This window comes from Taurulus bubalis, assembly GCF_910589615.1.
Source record: "Taurulus bubalis genome assembly, chromosome: 20".
In the NCBI taxonomy this organism is placed as follows: domain Eukaryota; kingdom Metazoa; phylum Chordata; class Actinopteri; order Perciformes; family Cottidae; genus Taurulus; species Taurulus bubalis.
In genome coordinates this window covers 16964096-16983703 of record NC_136608.1, presented here as the reverse complement: position 1 = coordinate 16983703, position 19608 = coordinate 16964096, and the positions used below count along the sequence as shown (strand labels likewise).

At 40.5% G+C, this 19608-nt stretch overlaps 2 protein-coding genes and 1 long non-coding RNA gene across 3 annotated transcripts in view; 2 read left to right on the top strand and 1 right to left on the bottom strand.

Annotated features, from left to right (window-relative positions):
- The first annotated feature begins 1117 nt into the window (after window positions 1-1117).
- On the top strand, window positions 1118-2380 carry LOC306752556. The gene is made up of 3 exons (XR_013771222.1): window positions 1118-1254; window positions 2076-2182; window positions 2296-2380. It is a non-coding gene; the product is annotated as an uncharacterized lncRNA (long non-coding RNA).
- A 2370-nt stretch (window positions 2381-4750) lies between these two features.
- mdm2 (MDM2 proto-oncogene) lies at window positions 4751-13313 on the top strand. The gene is made up of 13 exons (XM_079236143.1): window positions 4751-4842; window positions 6603-6637; window positions 7728-7795; window positions 7877-7951; window positions 8058-8191; window positions 8521-8570; window positions 8897-8955; window positions 9167-9260; window positions 9341-9531; window positions 9617-9748; window positions 10714-10785; window positions 10980-11166; window positions 12100-13313. The coding sequence occupies exons 3-13, from the start codon at window positions 7745-7747 to the stop codon at window positions 12567-12569; spliced, it is 1515 nt and encodes a 504-aa protein (XP_079092269.1). The 5' UTR covers window positions 4751-4842; window positions 6603-6637; window positions 7728-7744; the 3' UTR covers window positions 12570-13313.
- Window positions 13314-19061: 5748 nt separating this feature from the next.
- Window positions 19062-19608, bottom strand: part of plxnb2a.1 (plexin b2a, tandem duplicate 1) — a gene marked incomplete at its 5' end in the record, with an annotated part of 38078 nt that continues 37531 nt past the window's right edge. The window contains one exon of the mRNA XM_079235891.1: window positions 19062-19275. Within this exon, the coding sequence (XP_079092017.1) occupies window positions 19171-19275 (105 nt within the window). The 3' untranslated portion in view covers window positions 19062-19170. The remainder of the gene's footprint in view (window positions 19276-19608) is intronic.

The following is a 19608-nucleotide window of genomic DNA, read 5'->3' as shown; positions in this document are numbered from 1 at the left end:
CGACTACAAAGTCGATCATTGATCTCCGGCCTATGGTGTTCCGGTACCATTTACACTTATGAGCCACCTTATGCTCGAACATGGTGTTCGTTATGGACAAACTGTGGCTAGCACAGAAGTCCAACAACAAAACACCATTCGGGTTCAGATCGGGCAAGCCGTTCCTCCCAATCACGCCCCGCCAGGTTTCTCTGTCATTGCCCACGTGAGCGTTGAAGTCTCCCAGGAGAACTATGGAGTCGGCAGGCGGCGCCCTTTCCAGGACCCCTCCCACCGACTCCAAGAAGGCCGGATACTCCGAACTGCTGTTCGGTGCATAAGCACAAACAACAGTCAGAGCTTTACTCCCTGCAACCCGTAGGCGCAGGGAGGCGACCCTCTCGTTCTCCGGGGAAAACTCCAACATAGCGGCGCTCAGCCGGGGGCTCGTGAGTATCCCCACTCCCGCCCGGCGCCTCTCACCCTGGGCAACTCCAGAAAAGGACAAAGTCCAACCCTTCTCCAGGAGCTTGGTTCCAGAGCCCATGCTGTGTGTGGAGGTGAGCCCAACTATATCTAGCTGGTACCGCTCCACCTCCTCCACCAGCTCCGGCTCTTTCCCCGCTAGCGAGGTGACGTTCCACATCCCTAGAGCTAGTCTATGCTGCCGGCGATCGGCTCGCCCAGGTCTCCTGCCTGGCCCGCCGCCCGGTCTGCATAGCACCCGACCCCGATAATTCTCCCCCCGGTTTCCCTTGTCCGGGCGAGGTAGCTATAGACCGTGGGCTGCTATTCATCAGGTTTTTTTGAACCGCTCTTAGTCTGGGCTCTCCCCCGAGACCTGTTTGCCTTGGGAGACCCTACCAGAGGCTGACGCCCCGGACAACATAGCTCCCAGGATCACTGAGCCACTCAAACTCCTCCACCACGTTAAGGTGGCGATTCATTGGAGGAGAAAAAAAAACATATAAAAATGCAAATGTCTCGTTTGTAAAAAACAAACCATTTCAATGTAATCTGGTCCCGTTCACGGTCCCCGGAGGATGAATCCTACGGACTTGTCTCTCTCTCTCTCTCCCCCCCAGGAGGAGGTGAGCGTGGAGGTCCTGAAGGCCTACGTCTCCCTCCTGATCCGGGACCAGCAGACCGACCTGGTGGCGAGTTACGTGAGCCAGCTGCCCGCCGCGCTCGCCACCGTCCAGTACGCCGCCTTCCTGGAGACGGTCGGCCAGCCGGAGCTGCGTCCTCGCTGCCTGCAGCTCGCCACCGACGCCGGTGAGCCGGGTTCTCATTACGCTCATGGAGAACCTGGAGAAGTCATGGGATTTTAAATATAGTTATTTCTAGGCCTGGAAAAGTGTTGTAAAAAGGTTTAAAGTCATGGAAAAGTCATGAAAAGCATTGGTCAGAATGTGTATGAACCCTGCAGAGAGAAACTAAAAACCTAACGCTGTCTGCCTGTCTGCCTGTCTGCCTGTCTGTCTCTCTGTCTCTCTGTCTGTCTGTCTGTCTGTCTGTCTGTCTGTCTGTCTCTCTCTCTCTCTCTCTCTCTGTCTGTCTGTCTGCCTGCCTGTCTGTCTCTCTCTCTCTGTCTGTCTCTCTCTCTCTGGGTCTGTCTGTCTGTCTGTCTGTCTGCCTGCCTGTCTGTCTCTCTCTCTCTGTCTGTCTCTCTCTCTCTGGGTCTGTCTGTCTGTCTGTCTGTCTGCCTGCCTGTCTGTCTGTCTCTCTCTCTGTCTGTCTGTCTGTCTGCCTGTCTGTCTCTCTCTCTCTCTGTCTCTCTCTCTCTCTGTCTGCCTGCCTGTCTGTCTCTCTCTCTCTGTCTGTCTCTCTCTCTCTCTCTGGGTCTGTCTGCCTGTCTGTCTGTCTGCCTGTCTGCCTGTCTGTCTGTCTGTCTGTCTGTCTGCCTGTCTGTCTGCCTGTCTGTCTGTCTGTCTGTCTCTCTCTCTGTCTCTGGGTCTGCCTGTCTGTCTGTCTCTCTCTCTCGGTTTCTGTCTGCCTGTCTGTCTGTCTGTCTGTCTCTCTCTCTGTCTGTCTGTCTCTTTTTCTCTCTCTCTCTCTCTGGGTCTGCCTGTCTGTCTGTCTGTCTGTCTGCGTAGGTCTGGATGTCGCCGCGGTAACCAAGCTGGTGGTGGAGACTGTGAGAGAGCGAGATGAAACGGAGTTTACGCACCACAGCCAGACGCTGGAGGTGGGAACCACCAAGGTACAGCTGGAAACCACTATGCAACCAGAGGAGTCGCCCCCTGGTGGTCAGGAGGGAGAATGCAGCTTGAACACATGGATGTTGTTGAACACTGTGATGCTGTGCTCTGATAGGAGGACCTAAGGAAGATCGATGTCATCGATTGGCTGCTGTTTGACCCCGCCCATCGAGCCGAGTCCCTCAAACAGTCCAACGCCATCATGAGGAAGTTTCTGGGTAATTCATGTGTTCATCTCGACTGTCTCAGCGGCCTTGCCTTGACCATGATGCATTGCGTCTATCTGACCGTCTCCGTCTCTCAGCTCTGCAGAAACACGACGCCGCCAAGGCCGTTTTCTCCAAAGTTCCCGAGGATTCAATGAGGGAGATTTACTGCCAGTGGTCGGGCGAAGGTCAGGCCACGCCTCTACCGGCCGAGGACGAGAACGCCATCAGAGAACACCTGTGCATCCGAGCCTACCTGGTCTGTCTCCTGGCTCCTTATCATTGCTGGAATATAATATACATTTATAATAGATTTTAATGTATTATTATATTAATCGTATTTTATTATTTTACTACTTATTTTATTTATATCTTTTTAATTATTAACTTATATTTTTGTATTATATTATATATATATATTTTTTAAAGTTAAGTAAATATATTTGACTGTTAGCTGAGTTGTCATACTAATATCAATTTATAATAGATTTTAATTTATTATTTTGTTTAATTTTAATTGTATTTATATTTGTTTAATTGTTATTTTATATTTTACAATTTTATTATATTTATTTTTTATTTTAAAATTTAAGTAAAGAGATTTGACTTAGCTAAGTTGTCATACTAATATCAATTTATAATAGATTTTAATTATTATTATTTATTTTGTATTATTTAATTGTATAACTATTTATTTTATTTATATATTTTTAATTATATATTTTTATTTAATTTTTTATTTATTTAAAAAGTTAAGTCACTAAATTTGACTGTTAGATGAGTTGTCATAGCTGTAAAAATGAATTAATAAAAATATATATTTTATTTAGGTAAATTGAAAATATTCATTAAATTACACCAGCACTGGATCTGCAGCAGTCTGATCTGTGAGGATCAATAAGGTGTATTGATCTGGTCTGCTGGTCTAACAGGAAGCCCACGAGGCGTTCACTGATTGGTTCAGCCACAGCAGCTCCGCCCCCCACAAGCCAGCTCCGGCCTCTGAGGCCAAATTCACTGAGGGAGTCGCCAATGAGATGAGAGAAAAGGAGTACCAGGTACACACAGGTAAACAGGTAACCAGCCCCGTTTGATCGGCCCTGTACGATCAGTTCATGTGTTTTTAGTTCGTTTTTTTTAACCACACCGGAACCTTTTTAACTGTGTGTGTTCAGGTTTTCGCAAAAGAGGACCTGAGGAGGTTTCTCCAGAAGTTGAGGGAGTCGTCGCTCTCTTTGTTGGACCGAGGACTCGACCCGCTGGGCTACGAGTTACAGCCATGAACACACACGCACACGCACACACACACACACACACACACACACACACACACACACACACACACACACACACTGAGCAGTGTTTGAATCACTGTTGTTTTTTTGTTCATCTTTTTTTTCTAAATAAAAGCCTGTGTTTTCCTGCAGTGGTTTAGTGTGAACTTTTAATTTGAAGAAGGTCGTCGCAAACTTTTTAATGTTGTTATTGTTTTGTGGCTTCCGTCTCATTGAATTGTAAAGACTATGCAGTTGTTTTACAGCAGTGGAATGGGTGTGCGTACGGTATCAGAGCACAGTAAAGGCTGCTGCACATGATGGTCTGTAATGCAACGGGATCGGGGCTACAGGGGAACAAATATTCTCCAGTAATATTGCAAATATTACAGAAAAAAAAGTTAGTTTTGAAAATCATTTCTTTCAAGAAATAAAGTCAGATGTTGTGAAGAAAAATAGTCACAATACTTTGAGAATAAAAGCCATATACGTCTTCACAAATAAACAAAAATGTGTTAATTCTAAGGGGGAAAAAATAGTCATATTTTGTGAAATGAGAAAGAGGGTAGACAGACTTTTTTATTTTTTATAGCAGACATGCACAGCTGTTATTAATAACGTTTAAAAAAATCACTGTATTCAAATTAGCTGAATTATTTCCAGCATCCTAGTAGTGTGCATGCTGGTTTCTGTTATGAAAATACATTAAAAGAGCCATTGCAATACCTCAAATTAAATATGATACAATATAATACAGTATTGTGTAGTTTTAATATACACATGCTGTAGCGTATTCATAATACAAAAATAAATAAAACAAATATAATGTTAATATTACTATTACTGCGAATTAATTCAGAATACGGTATTTTAAGTATTAAATCAAGTGTTCCACCATGTGAGAAAGGCAGGATAATGGGTGCACATTAAAGCACATTATTATCTAAATTATTAAATATTTTTCCACATATATTTTTCCCCTCACAGTTATCTTAATTTGGAGAAGGAGAGGAAAAGAAAAGGGTTTAATTGTTGTGGCTGCAGTGTCAGTGTTCGGCCACCAGGAGCGCCACGCGAACAAGCGTCTGAAGGAGTAAACAGACTATTAGAGGATCAACTGCCCGCGAAACTGGCGGATAAACGGCGTTAAAGGACATTATTTATTCAGCAGTAACAGCCAAGGTACGTAATCTATATATATGGACACATACATGATGTAGCTTTAAGGCTAAATGTCACTATTCCACTGTAGTTATGCCACGAGTTATCAGCGTGCTCGAAGGCCGCGGAGCCTCGGGTTTTCTTGGAGGAGCAGACCGGGACCGAGGCTCCGCGAGGCGGCCACGTTCTGCTCCCGAAGGCACGGTTAAAAATAATAATAAATAAATGTTATTAAGCTTCTGAAACTTACATTATTATTATTGATTTTTTTTACACGAGTTTTACTCTCGGCTTTGTGTTTTTGTTCTGCCTGAAAGCTAATATTCAAGAGGTTGTTTTTTTTTGCAGCGAATTATAAAAAATAAATGAATATACAATTATTGTGTATTATTGTCGTAGAAGCACCAGCATTTTCAGTAGTTTACTAATATAATATAACATATAACGCTGCACGTTGAATCAGCAAAAAAACGGTGTGTTTTAACTTTTAAACAAAAGTTTTTAATTTAAATTAACGCTAAATGTCTGCAGGTTATTGCTCCATTATTAGTAGTTATTGCATGATGGAGGACGAGTTTACATGTGAAGCTGTGCATCAGATCTGCTGCTGGAGAACTTAGACAGGAAAGCGTTGCAGAGACCAGAGGACAAGTCCGGACATATCTCTCTCTGCACGTGTTGTGATGCTGAACAGCTGATTGACTCATGCGGAACCACTGACTCTCACCCACAGACGAGACTATGCACAGACATATCCACATATATATTATAACAGACATATCCACAGACTTATTATAACAGATATATTATAACAGACATATCCACAGACATATTTACAGATGTATTATAACAGATATATCATAACAAATATATGCACAGATGTATATATATAAATATATATATATATATATATATATATATATATATATATATATATAAAAATATGTGTATGCTCACAGACATGCATGTGTACATATATATATGTGTATATATATATATATATATATATATATATATATATATACAAACATATATAAATATATATATGTATATGTGTGTATATGTTCACATACATATGCACAGATCATGTTTACAGACATATGCACATATATATGTATATGTGTGTATGTTCACAGACATGTTTACAGATATATAATAACAGACATCATTACAGATATATGCATATATATATATATATATATCTGTCTATGTATGTTCACAGACACATTCTTATGATATTTGACGTGATCAGAAGTGCTTTGACATGATAATAAGAACTCTTTCATCTCTCTCAGTACCACCACCACCCTCCTGCTGTTAGAAAAGTACTCGACTATAAATTAAAACAGTTTTTGGGACTTAATTTGATAAGATCATCCCAAATGAATTATGCAAGGAAATGATCCCATTATTGTTTCCTATCGTTTCCTCCGTATGGGGGATCCAGCCCCCCACAGAGCCATTACCCTGGTCCCGTCTCCTCTGGGACTGGATGAGTCATGCTGGACTAGTACCGGCATGTCTACACACACACACAACACATACACACACACACACACACACACATGGGCTGTGATGAGATCAGCTGCTGCTGCTGTCAGTTCAGACATGAGCATGCAGATCTCTGCTGACTCAGAGCTGCGCCCGTTAGGCCCTGATAGGCCCAGGCTAGGCCGGGCCGGGCCACTTAGGCTGGTCTAGTCCTGACATGTCTGAGCAGCTCTATAAGAGGCTGTGCACAGCCGCTCTGACTGCACTTTATCTGCTTGCACTTTGCACAGGATGCTCTGCTGATTACCTTCTGCTGTATTCACAGGTACGACTTTTCATTTCTCTCTGATTTAAACCGCTGATGAATAATTATTCACTGGTACAACTTGTGTAAAACTTGGGTAAAACTTGGGTAATACTTGTGTAAAACTTGTTTAAAACTTGTGTAATACTTGTTTAAAACTTGTGTAAAACTTGTTTAAAACTTGTGTAATACTTGTTTAAAACTTGTGTAAAACTTGTTTAAAACTTGTGTAAAAATGGTTATTTCCAGACCTGGAAAAGTCCTTGTAAATGTGTTATATTCATGTGTTCATGTCGTTCATTTAGTTTAAAATAATGAATATGCTTTTAAAAGAAAGACTCAGAATATAAGCAGGCATACAAACAGGCATGTATATAAATGTTTATTCTTTTAATCAAACTATTGTCTCATTCATTTGAGTCATTTAAGGTTTACTGTATGCTTTGTGTTCTCATTGTTAGTTTAAATACTACATTTACTCACTTTTTACTGTTTACACCCAGATTCCACTAAATGTTTGGTCATGGAAATTTGGTTTAAAGTCATGGATCCATTGGTCAGAATGTGTATGAACCCTGTGCAAAAAAATGCAAATTCACAGAGGATTGACTCATTTATTGTGAGGAAAACCGTCAATATTCCCATTTGATTGCAGAGTGGAATGGTGTGAGTCAGCTGTTCACATCACAGAGTCTCTGAGGTTTAAAGTGAAACTTTAACCTTTGCAGCGACCTCTGGTTCTGCTGAGTGAAGACCAAGTGAAACCTAAAACAGGAATAAATATCAGACATAAACTCATCATAAAATACAACTCTAATAATTGCTGACGTTGCTTGTGAACAGATTCTGGAAAAAAAACACATTTAATTCAGTTTCCTCAACAACAAAAAAACACTTAGCAAGTATTTAATTTAATTATTTAAAAGCGTAACAATGTTTTCCTGCAGTAATTTTTAACTGTAAATGTGTTTGTGTTGTATTTTAAGTCGTAAACAGTGTTTATAGCAGGATATGAGCAGTAGAAACCTAAAATAATGAATAATTCGGTGTTATATTTATTGTTTAATTGTTTAAAGTGGTGCTAATCACCGGTCTGTGTCTTCGTGTGCAGAAACAATCGGCTTCAGGATGTCAGCCGACGCCGAGCTCAACACGGACGCCGCCGACGACAACAAACTGGTGAGAGGCGAGCCGGCCAGCGTCTGTACTGGGAGCTGACTGGTTGCTTCAGGGCTTGACTTTGACCTCTGTGTGTTTCAGGTCAGACCGAAGGTCGAGTTCCAGACGCTGCTGCAGCATGCAGGAGCCACGAAAGAAGTGCTCACCATGAAGGAGGTACGACCAGCTTCCTGCGCCTTATTTATCTGTGAATGCTTCATTAGCACGATGGGGGCGGGGCTAATGTTCTCCCATGATGCATCTCTGACGGTCCTTCTTGCAGGTGATGTTCTACCTGGGTCAGTACATCATCAAGAAGCAGCTGTACGACCAGAAGCAGCAGCACATCGTCCACTGCTCCCAGGATGCACTGGGGCGGGTGCTGGGCGTCGACAGCTTCTCCGTCAAAGAACCGCGGTGAGAAATAAAAACGCACCAAACAGGAAGTTGAGGATTTAACTGAATTAAATTCTGCTCTGTGAATGTAAAGCATCTTATTTTGTACTTTTAAACATAAAGTATAAACCAAAACCTTTTTTCATAAGACGGGTCTTTATGCATCCTGAGTGCAGATGAATAGAGATTATGTAATAAAACACAGAACATAGTATCACATACTTGTGTAGTGTAGTACAGCAGCATGGCATGGAATATGAAGTATAATAAGTATGGTAACCGACATGATGCATTGTGTATTTGTGTATTTGTGTGTGTGAAGTAACTGAAGTGTATTTTATGTTTTTCAGAGTTCTGTTTGCGATGATCACCAAGAACCTGGTGGCCGTGAAGAACCAAGGTGGGTTCTCCTCTCTGGATCCACGTGTCCTTCAGGATTTATTTAGTCCACTTCACTCAGAAAAGATGCAATAAGTAAAAGCTCATATTTACAATAGTGTTTTTGATTTGTATGTTGAATATTAATGGAAACAAACCTCATTATTTTGTGATAATCCGCGTGTAAACGTTACGTTTCCTACGATGTGGACAGACTGCTCTGCACATATCTCACACTGAGCTTTAGTGATGACGAGCGTCTCGCTGCTCGTGAAGTTTAGAGGGCGGCCATCTTGGATTCAGCTCTTTTCTCTCCAATCTGAACCGGTTCCTCTCTCTCTTCCTCAGAGTCGCCGCCGATCTCCAGCGAGCCGCAGAGCGACGCTCCGACGGACCGAGGGCCCGAGGTAACGACGCCGGAGCTCCTGATGTCGCGTTCCACCTCGTACTAAATGTTCTGGGAGCTTTTCACGCTGAATTCAGTGGAGCGTTAACCCTTTAAGCGCCGAATCTAAAAGTCGCTGGTGACGGTCACAAGACGTGCTCCAACGTTTCTGGAGTTATAAACAATATTTTAAACGGGAGACTGAATTTTTGTGGGGTTTTTTTTGCTTTTAGGAGGCGGAGTCAGAAAGTCGAACTTCGTCTCCAGACCGGAGAGGGAGGAGGAGGAGGAGGAGGAGGAGCTGCAGGAGCAGCAGCAGCGACCCAGGTGAGTTCCTCCTCATTCGCCTCGTTAGAGCCCGTAAACACGGCGCCGTGGTGCTAATCGTCCCCGCCGCGTCTCCTCAGGGCCCTCCGACGGCGTGGAGGGAGACGAGGAGGAGGAGGAGGAGTCGGGGGAGGAAGGGGAAGGGAGGAAGAGGAGGAGGTCCGACAGCTACTCCCTGACCTTCGACGAGAGCCTGTCGTGGTGCGTCATCGGCGGGCTGGGGAGCGCACGAGACCGAGCCAGCAGCCAATCATCAGACTCCCACAGCACCGTGAGCAACACACACACACACACACACACCTTCATGCTGTTAATGTCGTATTGTGTAGTAACACCGGCTGTGTGTGTGTGTGTAGTCTGGGAGGTCGGAGGTCACGGTCGCAGCCTTGGACTCAGACAGCGACAACTTCAGCGTGGAATTTGAGGTCGAGTCCGTCGACTCTGACGACTACAGCGAAGACGACGACGCCGTGTCTGCAGACGACCAGGTGAGCGCATGAATCCCAGTGTGGTGAGCGCATGAATCCCAGTGTGGTGAGCGCATGAATCCCAGTGTGGTGAGCGGATGAATCCCAGTGTGGTGAGCGCATGAATCCCAGTGTGGTGAGCGGATGAATCCCAGTGTGGTGAGCGCATGAATCCCAATGTGGTGAGCGGATGAATCCCAGTGTGGTGAGCGGATGAATCCCAGGGTGGTGAGCGCATGAATCCGTGTGGTGAGCGCATGAATCCCAGTGTGGTGAGCGGATGAATCCCAGTGTGGTGAGCGCATGAATCCCAGTGTGGTGAGCGCATGAATCCCAGTGTGGTGACCAGTATGGATCCCAGTGTGGTGAGCGCATGAATCCCAGTGTGGTGAGCGGATGAATCCCAGTGTGGTGAACGGATGGATCCCAGTGTGGTGAGCGGATGAATCCCAGTGTGGTGAACGGATGAATCCCAGTGTGGTGACCAGTATGGATCCTAGTGTGGCAACCCGTGCAGCTTTTCTATTTATTTATTTATTTATTATTATTATTTATTTTTGGGGCGACGAGATGAAACATGGCCGAGTCGGTCTCAGGGAAAACTGAACCAGAGGCTCAGGTTGAGGTGCGCTGCTGCCACCTGGTGGACCGGAGTCGCTCCTGCGGTCTGCTGAGTCAAAGTGACACCTAGTGGTCAACGTCGGTACTCAAGCTCAACATAGTCGTAGTAGTTTGATTAAAAACTACAGGGAGCAGCTGTTTAAGGATATTAACTTCTATTTAGATATTCTTTATATTTGTTAGATATTTTTTAAAGATGTTTTTTAGTCTCTTTTTTTATGGGATTTTTTTTCACAGGATTTAGAAGAACACTAGACTTTATCTTTTACTGCTGTGACAGACTTTGCTCATATCAAAGTCATCTCAAGATCTTTCTTAGTATTTTTTATTTAAATAACGTCTCACTGGTAAATCTTCGTCTCCAGATATACGAGGTCACCATATTTGAGGCGGAGGATAACGACTCCTTCGATGAAGACACGGAGATCACTGAAGCTGTGAGTCTTTCACACACACACACACACACACACACACACAATAAAGCACACGTGTTACGTACTGTCTGTTTAACTGTGTGTGTGTGTGTGTGTGTGTGTGTGTGTGTGTGTGTGTGTGTGTGTGTGTGTGTGTGTGTGTGTGTGTGTGTGTGTGTGTGTGTGTGTGTGTTCGTGTGTGTGTGTTCCTCTCTCAGGACTACTGGCGCTGTGTGAAGTGTGAGGAGTTGAACCCGCCCCTCCCCAGGCACTGCCTCCGCTGCTGGACGCTGCGTCAGGATTGGCTGTCTGAGGTGTCGCTCGACATGAGCAAGCCCGCCTCCTCCAGCCCCAAAGCCCTGCCCCCAAAGCCAGCCGACCAATCGGCAGCCAAAGAAACTCCAGGTAGGCGGAACTGTATGCCTGAGTGAGACTGAATATATATATTTGTATATATTCTTATATATATGAGTAAATATATTTTTTATGTATAAGTAAAAAAGGAAATATTAATAGTGATAATAAATATAAGCAAAACAAACTTATAATTAATAGAAAGAGATGGATAAATTAACAAAATATAAATTATTTAAAGATCGAGATCTAAAAGTACAATTTACAGTAAATAAAAAGATTGACAATACCACACTATGACATAAGATGGTTATTGATGAGAGTGATTTATATATATATATATCAATTATTACATTTATAAAAGATAAATATAAATGATTAAAAGAGAGATGTAATAATAAAAGATTAACAATACCACACTGACTAATATATTATTAAACGTGACATTATAAGGTAGTTATTGATGAGCAATTTATTGATCACGTGTTTCCCGACAGTTCTGATGTATCTGCACTTCAGATTTTTATATATATATATATATTTATATATTAATTGTGATAATAAATATCAAGTAGAAAATATAAACTAAACAAACTATTATAATTAATAAAAAGAGACGGATAAATAAACAAAATATAAATGATTGAATGAAAGTTGGAGATTTAAAAATACAATTTACAGTTAATAAAAACATTAACAATACCACACTATGACTACACTATAAGATAGTTATTGATGATTGATTATAAGATAGTTATTGATGATTGATTATGAGGTAGTTATTGATGAGTGATTATAAGATAGTTATTGATGATTGATTAAAAGGTAGTTATTGATGAGTGATTATAAGATGGTTATTGATGATTGATTATAAGGAAGTTATTGATGAGTGATTATAAGATGGTTATTGATGATTGATTATAAGGAAGTTATTGATGAGTGATTATAAGATGGTTATTGATGATTGATCGGTGTCCCCTGAAGGTTCGGACATCGAGGAGAGCGAAGGCGTGGACGTCCCGGACGGTAAGCGGGTGAAAGCCGTCCCGTCTCAGTGCCACTCGGACTCCTCCCTCTCGGCTTCGGACTCCCAGGACCTCCTCTCGCCCTCGCAGCCTTCCTCCTCCTCGTCCTCCTCGCAGCAGAAGCTCTGGACTGCGGACTCGCAGCCCTCCTCCTCTTCCTCCGTGGACTCCCAGGAGCTCGCCCCTCCCCCGCCGCCGGCGGCGCCCGAGCTGGACCGCAGCGTGTCGGCCGAGTGGCGGCTGCCGGACTCGTGCCTGGACCCGTGCCTCATCTGCCAGTCGCGGCCCAAGAACGGCTGCATCGTGCACGGCCGCACGGGCCACCTGATGGCCTGCTACGTGTGCGCCCGCAAGCTGAAGAAGAGGAACAAGCTGTGTCCGGTCTGCCGGCTGCCCATCCAGTCGGTCGTCCTCACCTACCTCAGCTGAATAATACGCCCAAATACGCCTCCAATACGCCCAAAATACGCCCAATTCCACCTTTACCAATACATTCAGCTTCCCTCCTCTGCTTCTGTCTGCACTTTCTGTCTTTTCTTTTCAACCCAAAGTCCGGTGAGATGACCAATAACGCTTTTATTTTATTTTCCGGCTCTATTTACAAGTTTATCTTCCAAAAAAACTAATTGATGCCATTTTCTCTTCTGGATTTGTGTTTAAATATAAATAACTGAGACTCCCTGAAATGTGGGACTGATCCTTTAAGTCGTGTCTTAAAATCCGGTAATGTTGTTTTAGGTAACGTTTGATTTTATGGGTCTATAATTATATATATTAACATTTCCTGGGAAGAATATTCTAATTTGATGAGTTATGTGGAAAGTAGATTTCCTCTGTTTTAAACGCAAATACAATTTCACTCATTGTTGTCAATTTTACTAAAATACAAATAAACATTTATTTATTTATAAGCGTTCTAATTAAAACACTGAAGTCTATTTTCCATACAATGACATATTTCTTTCCAGGAGGCTTTTTGTAAAATATTATAAGTTATTCAGAGATGGACCCATGAGATGAAGCGTTCCCGTTTAGTTTGACAGCTCGTGACGTTCTGATCGTTTCATTCACGGATTCTTGGAAAACAAATTTAATTTGCTTGTAATTATGTTTACCTTGAAAATTTAAATTGTCAATATTTTTGTTTCATTTGAACGCTTGCATTGTTGTGCACTGACTAAAATATAATATATTTATATATATATATATATATATATATATATATATATATATATTTATTATTGTGTGTATATATATGTGTATATATGTATATATATATATATATATATATATATATATATATATAACATGTTATATATTTATATTATTTTATATATATGTATATAATCATATATATACATTTATATTATTTTATATATATGTATATAATCATATATATGCATTTATATTATTTTATATATATTTATATTATTAATTGGTACCAAAATGTAATTTCTTTTCTGTAAACTTCCATGAAACTTATTAGTAAATGACATCCCATAAACTGAAGTTGCCCAACATCCTGGTTATTTATTTCATGTTTATTTAAGACTTTTCTCAGAGCTCTTTATTAAACAATAAGATGAATATAGATCTGTAATATTTTCTTGTTCTTCATTTGCTGTCAACTAAATAAAGTTTAACGTCTGTTAACTGTCTTTTTATTTTTTTGGACTTCTTTGTGACTTTTTGTATATTCTTCCATAATGATTTTTTAAAATATGTATTTCTATATATTTCTATTTTTAAATACTCAGTTCAGCGACAATAAACCGACTTCGTTATTTATTTATTATAAACAGAGTGGCAGTGTTCATCTATGCATTCATATTATTATTATTATTAACTGGCTGTTAATCAGAAGTAGCAGATTTAGAAAGTATTGTCAAGATTTAATTTTTTATATTTTATACTATGAACTGGCCGCTAATCAGACAGCAAATTTAAAAAGGTATTGTCAAGATTTTAATTTTGTATTTCTTTATTTTTTATTTTAAACTCTCTGCTAAACAGAAATAACTGATTATTGTCCAGATGTCCATCTAATTTAAATAAATTATAGTTCATCAGCAGCTCACATCATTTCTCTAATACGTATAAAGTCAAAAGTAGTGAAAATAAAATAAAATTGACTCTTTTCCTCATAAATTGATAGATAATTCTAAAACTAAAATAGTCCACATCGGAATTAAAAGACACCAAACAACAGAGGAAGACTTTCCATTTCGTATAAACATCTTTTATTGGATATTTGGACTTCTTTCTTTTCGCCCACTTCTCTACTTCCTCAGAAGAGTCACTGCTTTGGGCTCCAGACCAGTAAAGACCAGTAAAGACCAGCTGGTCCTGGTTCCTGGTTGAGCTGCTAGTTCCATGGTATAAACACAAGCTTCACCCTTGTGATGTTGGCAAAAACATTCGGTTTTAATATTCAAAACATCTCAAAAGTCGCTTTTTGTTTCTTCTTTTTCGTCTTCAGACACACAGGATATGAACCGATCACTATCTCCTCCTTCTGTACCGCTCTGCCGTCCAGGATTCACAATCCAGGTCGATGGTCCATGATTCTCATTTCCCCCCAAAAAGATGCTTTAATGTTTTTGCCGCCAACTAGTGACGAGGTTGCAGATTGCAACCAACTGAAACGTGAAAAAGCTTTTACACTAAAGCAAACACTCTTAATGATACACTATTCAATTTCTGACAATAAATCTCCCCTACATGCTAAACACTGTTCCTTTAAGTGTCTAATTTTAGGCTTTTTAACTGCACAACCGCATGAAATGACGCGGCAACAATCTTTTTTTTTTACGTCCAGCGATTTGTAACCGAAGTATCTGCAACTCAAATGCTTAAAGAAAGAAAAGTTGCCTGAAAAGCTCACGTTTCTGTAAATACTGAAATAAATGATAAAAAGGACGTTAGCTAGGACGCTACAGGAAGTCGTAGCATTACAAGCTAACGTAACTTCCCAAATAGTTTTTACAGTTTTAGAGGCTTTAGTTTTGCAAACGTGAATAAATTTGTTCAGAATGAGCGGGAAATAGCCAAATATGCTAACCTATCAGGCGCTATTCACCAATTGGAGGTATGCTTTTGGTAATTATGTGACACGTCAATTTGAATAATAAAGATTTACGTCGTTATTCAACAGAATTTAACACATTTGAGGTCAACCGAACTCCATATCACCCGTTTTTATTCTCTCTAAACCAAGTATTAGCACGCTAACATTAGCTTTGTTACAGTTCCACCAAACAGTTTATTTAGGAACAACAAATCAACAGATTCAAGGGTTTTGTGGTGTAAAACTATATTTAATGTTAGAAATTGCTAATATTTGAAAATACAAACAAGTTGTTGCAACTGGGTTTTGGGGGATTTATCTGCACTTTATCTTTATTAGTCATGTTTCTGTTTTTATATATATGCATCTGAACAATTATAATTTGATCGAGTGGGTTTTGGGATTTTCAAGAAAAATGGTGGGAACTAAATAATAGCGATGATCTGTTTAAACGTGACCGTATAGCGGCTTTGCCTTCTCTAAAATATTCCCGTTAAGAACGAAGACGTCCGTAAACTTTCTGAAACGTGCCGACAGACTTTACTCTACGACTCTTTAAGGCACTCGCTGGCGGCAAAGAGAAGGCAGGAAGAAGCTCGCGTTGTGGAGAGAGATAAGAGACACGTTTTAAAGATATATTTTGAGTCAGATGTCTCATATTTAACAATTATAACTAATTCGTAGCGCGAGTAGAGATTTAGCTTGTATGTTATAATAACAAAAGGCTGAAACATCAAAAGTAAATGTGACATTTCTGCAGAAAGTTTCACATTTCAACATGTTTTATTTTTAGAAAAGTACCACCATGTTAACTAAAGCACAGTTCATTGTCCCTCTCTTTGTTTCTGGCTGCACTCGTCCAACACACGACTCAAGTGACAAATAGAAATGCCGCACATTTCAACAACAACAACACGGTTCTGCTAGTTATTTGGCACAAAAGTGGCTTTTTATGAACGAATTTCTAGGAGAAAAATGCCCCGAAGAAAGCAAAAAGAAAAGAAAAGGTCAAAAGAGACACGAATACAAACGTCCAGCACCAGCCTTTAAGGTCGTATTGCTTCAGAATTTAAAGGTGCAGTTTGTAAATAACCAATAAGAGCAGAAGGCCGAGGGGGGGGGTTCACCATCCCATTTACAAACTGCACATTTAATCTTTGATTTAACTCAAGCGCTACATAAAGCACGTCGACTGGGCTCAGAAGGTAAAGAATAATGCAGATGTGTTATGATTCTATGGCGACGATGATTCTATGAAGCGACAGGAGAGAAAACATATTTTTCCTCACTCTGCTTTGGATATTTAAAGAACAATCGGTGCAGTTTGAGAAAATTGAGCTTTTTTTTGTGCAGGTTTCAGCAAAACAGAAACAACCAAGTCTGCGTGTTTCTGATGAAACAAAAAATAACCTCATTATGAACATCATGAAATGTTTAATGTGCAGAAAAGGAGGCGGCGACCATCAGGAGGCACATGAACGTGTTAGTAGGCGCTTTGTTATTGATTCTTTGCACAAAAGTACTCGTGTCACGGAGAATGAAAGCAAACCTGGAGAAGAGAGAGACAGCAGTGTGGCTTTGTTTTGGTGTTTCTGGTGTATTCTGGATAATATGGAAGATTTAAAATGGCAACAAAAAATGTAGTTTAATACAATCAACATATTAATGTGTATTTACTTTTGATGTATAAATGTTCAAAGGAAAAGCATTTGTTGTTTTTGTATTCAAAAACTGAATTGTGTTTCATTGTGACATGAATTCCCATTAAACATTTAAAAAAAAGTGAAATTAGTGAATTGCAATTTAGAATCGTCGTTAGTCTTCATGTGACTGATTTTAATGTGGCACAGAAAATGAATGTCAAAATAATAAAAGTGAAATTATTGTTCTTTTAATGTTTTTCTCTTCTTTTTTTAAGTGAATTATCACTAAATAAGTGCATACTCAAATGAAATTCATAACTGTGCACGTGCATTTCCCTTGTTTGGTTTGTTTTATGCATTTTAAATCTCCCACAGAAAAAAATGGAGGACAATTCATTGTTTTAAAGGTTCGTACCGTAGACTTCCAGGAAAGCTCAAACTGTGTGTTTGCATGTTTTTAAGTGATGTTTCTGCTCTAAGAACACCGGCGACGCACAATGCAGGAACAATATCTATAATCATAATAATAATAACTGGATTTCATACATTTTAACACTTTCCCGCCTTCATTTTAGATTTATTTGAAGCCTTTTTGAAGGACATAAGGACACCGCTGTCTTTAGAAGACACGCCAGCTCCTCTTATGTGTGCAGAAAAAGAAATGCATCATATATATATATATATATATATATATATATATATATATATATATATATGAAGAGAGTATTGCAAAAGAAGTGAAATCATACAGATTATAAAAAACAAATCACACTGAAAAATAAATGTGTTTGGCTGTTTAAGACCACATGATTAGAGGCAGTCAGGAAGTAAAAACAAAAGCTGGTCCTCAGCAATAAAGTGGCAACAATCACAAGATATGACATCATGGACCCGACCAACACTTTACAAAAGGAAAAACAATTAGTGGCACTGTTTGTGAATTAAAAACGTAACGTTCAATGTATACGCAGACGCAGAGCCTCCGGTGAAGGGGACGTTTGGACGGTGGACGTTTGGATGTTTGGATGTGAGGTATCCATGGAGACGGAGCGGCAGCGACTGTGTTCTGCAAAAATCGCCGTTTTTTTTGTCAATGGAGTCCGGCGGCTTTATGGAAAGTAGTGTAAATATAGCAAAAACTAGATTTATTTACATTCCGCTGCTGTAAGTTGCCGAGCCGATTGCCATCTACTCGCAGGTGGAACCATAACTATGGAAAAGTACCTCGTAAAAACACGAACCCATTTCCAAAAAAAGTCAGAGCCCCCTTTTTAAAGATCGGGTACAAAGAATAATACTAAACAAACTGAACAGGGTTAAATTATTCTGCTGTGATTGGAGTCACCAGCACAGTGTCATCAGCATAGAAACACATGATCGGATTATGAAAAACAACGTTTATGTGATATGAGAAAAGTTAAAACGCTGTGATTTTTTGGGACGTCGTACCCTGAATTCATTCCCCTCAACTGTCCGCCAAGACAAACCCGAGACCTCTGATTGGCCAGTGGTGTGTACCGTAGTTGGTTTTCATTGGTCGATATATATTTTTTCATTTGAAGGTATAAGAAAGTTCATCCAAGCATTTTTTTTTCACGTTTTTTTGCTGACAAGAGATCAGATTCGCCAGAAAAACTGAACTCAGGTCAGCTCACGTCCACAGTTCAGAGGCTTCCAGTACAAAGTGGTCACACATCGTCCAGGAGCAGCTGCACTCAATCAAAAACATCCAAAAAAAAGGGCTGAGGAGCAAAACAGAAAGATATTTGGTAACGTCTCATTACTTCACTTACATTCTTCAATTATCCCAAAAATCTTCATTCCTTGTGTGGCACTTTTTCTTCTTCTTCTTTAGGTTCAAATTAAAACAAAGACATCTCGGTCCGAGGATCACGCGCATCAAACACCTCAGTTACCGCTCAAAGAAAATAACCCTTCGATTTCACACGTCTACATCCACATTACGGGCGCCATTTTGCATCCCTCCTTGGTATTTGTTTGGGGATGCCGAGTGGAAGTGCGCCATACGACTGCAGCAGAAATCAGCGCATCGGTTTCCACCACTTGGGGCATATTTTAACAAAAAATCACAAAAAAAAAAATCACCATTCCTCAACCCTCCTGGAGTCCCATAACTCCGCCCTCCTTCAGTCCTTATATGGTCAACAGCTTCTTGTAGCTCCACTAGCCCCGCCCACTTCAGTCCGTACATGGTAAAACATTCGGTAGAGTCCGCAAGCTCGTCTTCCTTTGAGTCCTTAAATGGAAAACCACATTCTGTGTTTCAGTAGCCGCTAGCTCCGCTCCGCGTGGTCAGAGGTCAAAGGTCGGTGACCTTGTTCTCCAGGGCGGCGGCGATCTGTTGGAGGCGGAGGGTGAGCTGCTTATTCTGGGCCGCCGGGTCCTCGTCCAGCGACTGGATGATCTGCAGAAGGCGAGAACACAACACCTGAAATTTCCTTTTTTTGCAAATATTGATAATATTTTCTCATTTCTTTCTACATATTTATAAAACTGAACATTTCCGTACACATGATGATTATACATTGTGAGGTAAAAATTGTGAAAATCCGGCCCAACTGTAATCAAACTAATTTCTAATTTAAGTCATTGGACACTGAAAATCTCCAAAAAAAAAACCAAACAATTTATCATATAAGAGTCGAATGTGGCAAAGGTTTTATTATGCAAAAAAACCCTATTATCAGCCCAAAATAGTACAATTGCATTGGTATAACGTGGTAAAAGTAGAACTTCA

Excerpts from the sequence above, each read along its gene's own strand:
- mdm2 (XM_079236143.1), top strand. The coding sequence starts at position 7,745 with ATGTCAGCCGACGCCGAGCTCAACACGGACGCCGCCGACGACAACAAA. Across the intron at positions 9,261-9,340 it reads GAGCAGCAGCAGCGACCCAG|GGCCCTCCGACGGCGTGGAG; the intron begins GTGAGTTCCTCC and ends GCGTCTCCTCAG. Across the intron at positions 11,167-12,099 it reads GGCAGCCAAAGAAACTCCAG|GTTCGGACATCGAGGAGAGC; the intron begins GTAGGCGGAACT and ends TGTCCCCTGAAG.